This window comes from Nannobrachium achirus (genome assembly GCF_963921795.1).
Source record: "Nannobrachium achirus genome assembly, chromosome: 11".
NCBI classification, from domain to species: Eukaryota; Metazoa; Chordata; class Actinopteri; order Myctophiformes; family Myctophidae; genus Nannobrachium; species Nannobrachium achirus.
The window spans coordinates 42,637,119-42,646,380 of NC_137820.1; the positions used below are offsets into that span (position 1 = coordinate 42,637,119).

General features: G+C 43.8%; 1 protein-coding gene across 1 annotated transcript; it reads right to left on the bottom strand.

The window, feature by feature from the left end:
* Nucleotides 1-1,027: 1,027 nt before the first annotated feature.
* Nucleotides 1,028-8,848, bottom strand: LOC308294569 (soma ferritin). The gene is made up of 3 exons (XM_080737302.1): nt 8,473-8,848; nt 7,594-7,740; nt 1,028-3,775 (listed from the first exon to the last, which is right to left on the bottom strand). The coding sequence occupies exons 1-3, from the start codon at nt 8,644-8,646 to the stop codon at nt 3,482-3,484; spliced, it is 615 nt and encodes a 204-aa protein (XP_080593428.1). The 5' UTR covers nt 8,647-8,848; the 3' UTR covers nt 1,028-3,481.
* Between the last annotated feature and the right edge of the window lie 414 nt (nt 8,849-9,262).

Here is a 9,262-nt window from a genome sequence, read left to right on the forward strand (position 1 = left end):
AAGTTCTGTTCTCGCTAGATGGCAGTAGTGAGTTAATATTTGGGACCTTTGGTGCAGTTTTGTGGAACAGAATCTAGTCAACAGATAATGTGAACTGGAACATCACCTATGTAAGTAATCAGATGATCAGATAAAAAAAAAAAATAACAATGTATTGGAAGAAAATTGCTTTTGTTTTCAAAAGCAGTCCAAAGTAAAGAAAGCAGAATACTTGGTGCATAATGATCAAAACTTTATTAATATTTCATAAAGTAGACACACAACATGCCACAATGTGGCACACAACAAAAAAGGAAAATAAATGGAATTCAAATATATTACTTGATTTAAAATAAATAACCCAAATCAGTTTACCATTATTTTGGGAAACAAACAGCCCATCAGAGCCCAGAAGGAATTTAAAAAGGATTAAAATGAAGTTTGTTGACGTCATGAAGATGATATGTTGTAATGGGATACATTATAAATGTGTTCATGATAAATAAATAAGGTTATGATAAATAGATGGAGCGTGTTTTTCAATCAGTAGATTGAGACACCAACAGCATGATGTTCAGCCTGGGCCTGCAGCCAATGACAGTAAGAACACACAGTGGTGTAAAGTAACTAAGTACACTTACGCAAGTACAGTACTTAAGTATTGAGGTGCTTTGACTTTGCTTTGACTTTATTTTTATACTTTAACTTTTACTCCACTACATCTCAGAGTCAAATATTGTACTTTTTACTCCACAACAATTAGAACACTACTGTATAGTTACTACTTACTAGTTACTTTGTAGATTTGGATTATTATTACAAAACATACATTAACCACTTCAGTCATATTTAAACTTTGTCTATTTGAAAATAGCCGATCTACAAGCTTACGAGGTGTTGCAAAAATGTCTTCAGTAAAAGTACAGTAGTGGAGTAAACAGTACAATATTTGCCTCTGAGATGTAGTGGAGTAGAAGTAATGCTCCAGTAAGTAAAACTACCACCAAAACTGTACTTAAGTACAGTACTTGAGTAAATGCACTTGGGTTACTTTCTACCACTGCTAGTAAAATTATAGTCAACACAAAATGTGAATCCAAGAGAGAGACACCATGCTGAGAAGCACTGATCTAAGTTGAGTGGCAGTAAAATATATTTGTAGGTTATCAAAAGGCAGATATTATATGACAGACAGATGACAGTCTGTCATAAAATATAAATGTGCACAGTAAAATCCACAGTGTTACGCTCAGAGTGTAAAGATAGATGCAAATGAACCCGTAGTAAGGGTGCAAGTTAAATGAACACTGGGGATTTTACTGCATGTAACTGATCCTTATAATATCATACCAGAACAACACCAATTTTATGAGGATAACGTAGTAAGAATGTGATATGCATCAGAGAGCAAAGCTTTGCCCTTTAGAAGGATTGGACCTGAGTGCAAACATGCTTTGGTATATGCCGTTTTAAAGGTGATGCTTTGATTGGAAATAAACCCCAACACAAAGACCTTTATCTAATTTTCCTATTATGCCACACAGCCAAAACTCAAGACAAACTTCCAAACATATCAACAACACTGCAATAACTGTCTGGATTTGTTCTATAAATGTCCACAAAAAAATAAAAATAAATAAGTGTGTACTCTAATCTGCACTCAAAGTTCAACTCTGTGGGAGATCCAGGTGCTGTTTGTGTGAGGTTCAAATGCTATCGTAAGATTCGTAACCACGTCACAGATGCCTTGAACAAACACCAACCGTAAAGGCCTGATGTGGCTACGATTGCCTTCTAAAGTTTGTGTGTGCGACCTGACAGTCGCTTATCTCTCGATTAGGGAGTCTTACTGGTGTGAATCTAAATCACAACTAGCAGCAACCACGAGATTCATTCATCTTCATGCAATCAAAATATATTCTAAATGTATCATCTTGCCAATTGGACAGCAACATTGAAAATACATTCCTCCTCCTCAGTCTATTGGCAACTTTTTCATCACCAATGCAGACATTTGTTTCCTGTCATCCTTCAGAGACAAGTACATATAGCGAATGAGATTTTACTCGCTTGATGGTAACATAATTCTCAGTCTCTATGGATCACCATTGTCCTTTACTACTTCAAAATATGCAAGTGATCTACTCACATACATACAGCAACAGCAGTGGGGGAAAGTAACATTTAAGTACTTTTAAGTACTTTACTTGCCGCTCACAAAGCATCTGCGATGTGACGCATTGTGAGCTTGGAGATCTGCTTTCAGAAGATTTTCACACATTTTATACATTTGAAAACTTGTGAAATGGGACATTCTGCATAATGAGTACTTTTGGTGCTTTAAGTACATTTTTATACCAATACTTTTGTACTTTTACTACTACATTTTTAATTCCGGACTTTTACTTGTAACAGAGTAGCCCATTTCTACATTGCAGTATTGATACTTTTACTTAACTAAGACATTTTTCCACCACCGAGTAAAAGTACTGGACCCCATATTGTTTATCCTCAGTCAACCTTGCTGATGCTGCATAGTGCTATTCAGTCAGTGGGTCGAGACCAAGGAGTGAGTTGCAAGTGTTCTTCTGACACGGTTGCAGCTGAAGAACAACTTTAATAAAACGTACAACTTGCCCCCCCCGATCCTTCTCTGCCTACACCAAATATCTTCGCTGAAAATAGCCGACCAATGGAGCTCACTCACGATGCATTTGCAAGCTTGTAGATTGTGTCTTTTGGACGAACATTTTAACCCAGAATAAGTGGATGTGGATACTTTACTGGTTCATAATCTCTCAAGAAAGATTCTGCCATGCACCACTGCCTTAAACATGTAGTGTTGTTGTTAGTAGGAACAAACACACAAGCACCCAGGAGGAAGTGGACTAAGAAAGGGGAGGAGCCAAACTACACCAGGGGTCTTCAATGTTCAAGGACCCCTTAGCTGAGAGAGAGATGAAGCAGGGACCCCCACTAGGTATTGTATAAAATTGTGTTGCAGATTTAAAAAAATCATAGTTTTCTTAGCCATCTTAGACTTGTTTGACAGCACTATCATCAGTGTAGGTTGTTGATTTAATGTGTATTTTTAGACAGTGAACCGCTTGAACCGTCAATACTTAGTCTGTTCTTCTTTTCCCTCCACACCAAACCTCTTTGCCAAGAATAGCTGATCTACAAGGTGTGAGCTTGTAGATCGGCTATTCTTGGCTAATGTTCCACACAGAATAGGGATACTAGGGTTCAAGTGGTTAGTGTAGAAAAAATAAAGTTCTTATCCCACAAAGATTTGGAGGACCCCCTGTAGTAACTCTGAGGACACCCTAGGGGTCCCGGATCCCCTGTTGAAGACCCCTGCTCTACACAAAAAAAGGGAGGTGGTGCTGAATGGGTATCCCAGATCGACTGGTCAACATCTTCAATCACATCCTCTGCTGCACCTCATCATACCTGAGTAGGCTCATTAAATAATCACTGAGTGGCATGATTAATTATTGTCTCATACACTGGTGAGCTCTTCCTGAAGTTCGTTGATGAGGTACTCCCCAAAGCCCCCCGAGCGGTCGCTGGCACAGCCCACCCTGCGGGCGTTGGTGAGGAGGTCCCCCGCCAGCTTGATGCGGGAGACCAACGGCGCCAAGAAGCGGTTCTTGACCACGCTGGCCGTGTGCGGGTCGCCGTGGTCGCGGGCCAGCCGGCTCACTGCCTCCAGCATGGCCATCTCCTCCTTCCACTGGCCCAGGGTCAGCTCCAGGGCCGGTAGCACCGTGCACACCACCTCACAGCCTGGCCTCTGTGACAGACAGAGACATGCAGATTTTTGTGTATGAATTAGTCATAGTTATGATGCTGAAAAAAGTTAAATGCTAAAGTTATGATGCTAAATATTTCACATGTACTTTATGTATTTGTCATGCCCGCTGTGTGTACAGGCCCTCAACCACTTAAATCCAATATTCTTTATACACCAAATCGCTTCCCCCGAAAATGGCACATGTACAAGCTTTCAAGACATCACAATGCAATGCGTTGTAGATCTGCTATTTTTAACCAAAAGTTTGGCTATTTACACTGAAAGATTGCCTATTATTACATCCAGGATAGGGACACATGGGTTCATGTGGCACACACACACACACACACACACACACACACACACACACACACACACACACACACACACACACACACACACACACACACACACACACACACACACACACACACACACACACACACACACACACACACACACACACACACCGGGCTTCCCAAAACACACAGAAAGTGACGATGTTGTCACAAGATGGACGCCCTGTTCAGCCCATAAGATCATTGGCGATAACAAGGTGTCCCAAATCGCCGATGATGGAGCCTGAGTGGTCTCACTCAGGACCGATTTTGCATGAGTCATAAAACCCGAGGAGAGAGAAAGAAGACACGTATCCGAGCTGTAACACCACCCCTCCCCCCCTCCACACACACAGGGGCGTCACAAGGGTGGGGGGGGGGGAGTGGGACTGAGTTACTAGGGCCCAAGGTGGAGGGGCATGTCTTTAGCTATTTTTTTAAACGTCGTGAAAATGTGTGCAAATCTTTGAATATATGTATTTTTTAGGCGAACATTTGTAACTCAAATGTTGCTTCTGGGGGGGTCCCTGGAACGAAATATTTTGACATGGGGATCTGTGGCCAAATACATATCATTTTGGGGGTCCTTCACATGAAAAAGTTTGAGCACCACTGACATAGAAACATGCACACATTTTCCCGATTTTTCAAAAATAGCAGATCTACAAGCTCGCAGCACTCGTTGCAGCGCTGTGAGCTTGTATATCTGCTATTTTTCAATAGTTAAAGTACCCAGGGCCCAGAATCTGTTGCGACACCCCTGCGCGCGCACACACACACACACACACACACACACACACACACACACACACACACACACACACACACACACACACACACACACACACACACACACACACACACACACACACACACACACACACACACACACACACACACACACACACCACACACACACACACATCTGGAAACACAATTAATACACTGTCCCTCTGCCTTCACATTAATCTCACCGATTTTCCGGAACTCAGGGGAAATGTACACCCCTGGCAGGCGCATTAGAACCGGGCCAAGGGTAAAACCCCGGGGGGTACAGCCCTCTACCCCTCTCACCGGCCAGCTTCTATCTCACCAAACACCATCTCACTTTTAAGCCCAAGCCCAGCCCCCCCACCCGTTGAGCACTGCCTTTCTGCACTGCAATGCCCTGTTGTGCGGCACTGTTTCCCAAACAGTGGGTCGGGACCCGTCTTTGGGTCGCGGACCAATTTTTATGAGTCGCGAGTAAATACCTACTTTCAAAAGTATTTGATAAATAATAATAATAAAAATAAATAAAAAACTAAGACATTGAATAATTTCCCATGAATACATTCGTGAAAAGTTTCAGAAGTAGTGTAAATAGCCGATCTACAAGCTCACAACGCGTGTGAAGCAATGCGTTGTCAGGTTACAGATCTGCTATTTTCACTAGTTTGGGTCCGGGGCAAACATCTCATTTCTCTTTTGTGTCTCGAGCCAAAATGTTTGGGAACCACTGTTGTACAGTGTATGTTTCCAACTATGACTATTCCATTCACTGTACTACAGTACTGACCAAGAATTTGTGGCCTAGTTCACACAGCAAAATTGTGCTAATTTCATCATAATGCTACACTAATGGCCTATGTCATAATATGAGGTTTCCACCCAACAGAGACAACATACAGTATTGCACTTACTGTATGTATTTGTGGTGTATATGTCACCGGATATAAGAGAACCAGCACATTCGAGACGCGGAGCACTCGTGATGCGGCACGGGGCGGAGCAAGCGGTCGCCACAACAACGTATTCCAGGCGGTGCGCCGCTCTATTGTCCACGACACTGCGAGCGGCTACCGAAGCCCCCCTGTATCCACGAAGCCCAAACGAGTTACGAGGCCCCCCTGGGTCCACGAAGCCCCAAGCGGCGCGAAGGCCAGCGGACCTTGGTCCTGCTCTTCGCCCCCGAGCGCCGCAGGCGCGAGTGGCCGCGAAGAGCGGGCCAGGGCCGCGCGGCCGGCGGAGCGCCGCGCGAGTTACGAAGCCGTGGTGAATGCAATCGTTATATTTATGCCCAGGCCGTAAGGCCTGGGCAAGCGCACGTTAAACGCCCTGTCCAAGTGACTACAATGGAGCTAATGGCTAGGCTAGGCTAGGCTAGGCTAGGCTAGGCTAGGCTAGGCTAGGCTAGTAAATAAAGAGTAAACACTTCCGGTCTGCGGCGAGTTCAAAGCGTGACGTAACTCTCTTATCCATTGGCTGACGTCGCCATCTGGTGGTGATTAGTGTGTGGTGAACGTCAAAACGAGTGCTCCATGACAACTTTTCCTGGTTTCTTGAACATACTGTAACATATATAAATAGCCCCCTGGCCCTATATACCGGTATTAGGCATACACCAGTAGATCACGATGGGGACGCCATGCCATGATGCATACGCCATGCCATGATGCATACACCATGCGTTTCACGCGTGTATTTTGAGAGAGTTATGCAGTGCATTTAAATAGAGGAAGTACAGTATATTTTACTTTGGGATGAGCGTGCCAGCTGACATATTTAGAGCAGACTCTCAAGTGCCCACGTTTATCTCGTGCCAACATTGGAATGGGGACTTTCCACACTGGCATGGTCAATGCATTGCGTGGGGACTTTGCAGAACCTGACAGATGCAAGTTGTATGCCGATTCAAAGAATCCTAGACCACCCAATTACAGATGTTTTGCAAATTTTGTAAAAATATATAAGCCTATATATGAAAAAACGTACATTACTTCTAATCAATTTGTAAAACTCAAAGCACAATCTACAGTACGTTGCGTTGCAGTCGTGCCATTTTATAAAATTAGCAAAAAACCTTCTAAAATAATATAATGACAAAATAGGGACACTATAACGTAGTAGTTAAAAAGCAGACCGCATCGGCCAATGAATGGATATATCGGTCTGGCACTAGTGACTTGCTGTACTTCATATAACCTGATTTATACACAATCACATGACACAGCATACATTTGCAGTATAGGATTCAGAATGGTAACAGGAAAGGTGGTGCTGGGCACCTTGGAAGAGTGGGCACTAGGGAAATGTGGGCACCCGGAAGTGTGGGCACTTTGGGGGGAGAATAGTGGGCACCAGGAAGAGTGGCTACCTAAAGTCTTTGGATTCGTGTCCACAGAACATGTAATTTAGACTGTATTTTTAAATGTTGTTATATATCATTTTTCAACTTTGGCAGTTTTGGGGGCGCCCACTGGCCTACTGGTCCACTGGTCCAGGTGCACACCACTTAGGCATTGCCACGTAGGCATGGATGCCTGGCGGCGTCGCCGGTTCGATTCCCGATCCGGACGACCTTTGCCGCGTGTCGCTCCCCATCTCTCCCCCCATTTCCTGTCAGTCTACTGTCCTATCCAATAAAAGCCCCAAAACAAATCTTAAAAAAAAAAAAAAAAAAAACGTTGGCAGTTTCTGGAGTGTATTCAGCAGAAGTACCGGTATGTCTTTGTTGCAGTACTGTCCTCCCCGCTCTGACAGGTAGTCCAGCATGGCTTCAGCCTGAGCCTGCTCTTCCACAGACTGCTGATGGAAGAATGCTGCCACCCGTGGCAGCGCTATGTCGTCCCGCTCAAATGTACTTGCCTGTTGATTAACATGAAAACATAGCATGGCATAAATGTCTTTTAGTCATTGGGGAAGATGACACCCAGAGAGAGAAAATGTCTGTAGAACTACAATCACTTGCACTCAACACCATGGAGGAGGACCATGTCAACATTATTGGTATCATTAGGCTATTGACTTACATTTAGAGGCCCTCCCCACCCCCCATCACAAATGTCACAAAATGAATAAAGTTCGAGGGCAAAAGGATAACACAAAAAGGTCATGGGGACTTGTTTCCATTGTGGTCCTATATACAGGCTAGCCTACACATAATATTTAAACCATCAACAGTCGATAGAGAGAGAGAGAGAGAGAGAGAGAGAGAGAGAGAGAGAGAGAATGTTTGCATGTGAGGCAGCTGGTTGCCAGTGGTGGAAAAAGTACTCAAATGTTAAGTAAAAGTATCGATACTGTAATGTAGAAATACTATGAGGTAAAAAGTCTGGAATTCAAAATGTACTTGAGTAAAAGTACAAAAGTATTGGCATAATAATTGTAGGAGTAAGTACAGTATTTGCCTCTGAGATGTGAGTAGAAGTAAAAGTATTGGAAATTGAAAATAAAAATACCTCAAAACCTTACTAGCGCTAAAGTACAGTAGCCTACTTGAGTAAATGTACTTAGTTACTTCACACCACTGCTGGCGCGCTGCGCGCACGTCCCCCCATACCTCATGCCCCCCTCCTCGACCTCACTCAGAGAGCTTACCAGAGCCTCCAGTCTGTACGCCACCTCCATGAGCGACGTCGCCACGCCGCACAGCGTCTCTTCCACGACGGCAGGCAGGTTGTGTTTAGCTCTGCTGCCGAGAGACGCTCGGTGGCATTTACACGTCGGTAGGTTGCTTTTAAATCTCTTGCCACTTGGTTCAGGTTCAGCCATTTATGTTGTTGTTGTTGTTGTTGTTTCGCAAGTAAGTCGCGACAGTCGTTAACTTACAGCTTATTTGCAGCCTTTCAACCAACAGGTGTCTCGCTCTGAACTGTAAAAACTAATGCAGAGCTTTGAGGCTTGAATGCTTAAAAAAATGAACAATAAGCGTCGGTTACAAATCAATCTTTGCTTTCGCCAGAGAGCTGTGGTCAGAAATAGGTGGCAGACCGTGGCACACAGCACAGCAGGGATTACATGCGCAGCGCGCAGCGGAACAAAATGTTTCCCGTTGAGCCGCGGTTCAGCCTCCCAAGTTCATCCGGTGTGCGTCATGATGGCACTGTCAACACACAGCCTGCACTGCACTTCACACTCCAGACCAGACACACACAGTGGGTAGTCTACTGTAGCCTACAGTTGAGAGGCATATTTCCATAAATATGCCAATATTAGGCTATTATAGAGCATCGCAGCGGAAGTGGATTCCTGGGGTCACTTAATATTCCCCGTTCATTTTCGCCATAGCCTTTTACAAAAATATTTATAACAATTATGTTAAGCCTCGCGAACCAAGCCATCCAGGATGGAGGTGAATCATGATCATATAACCTTTGATCCTATGTGA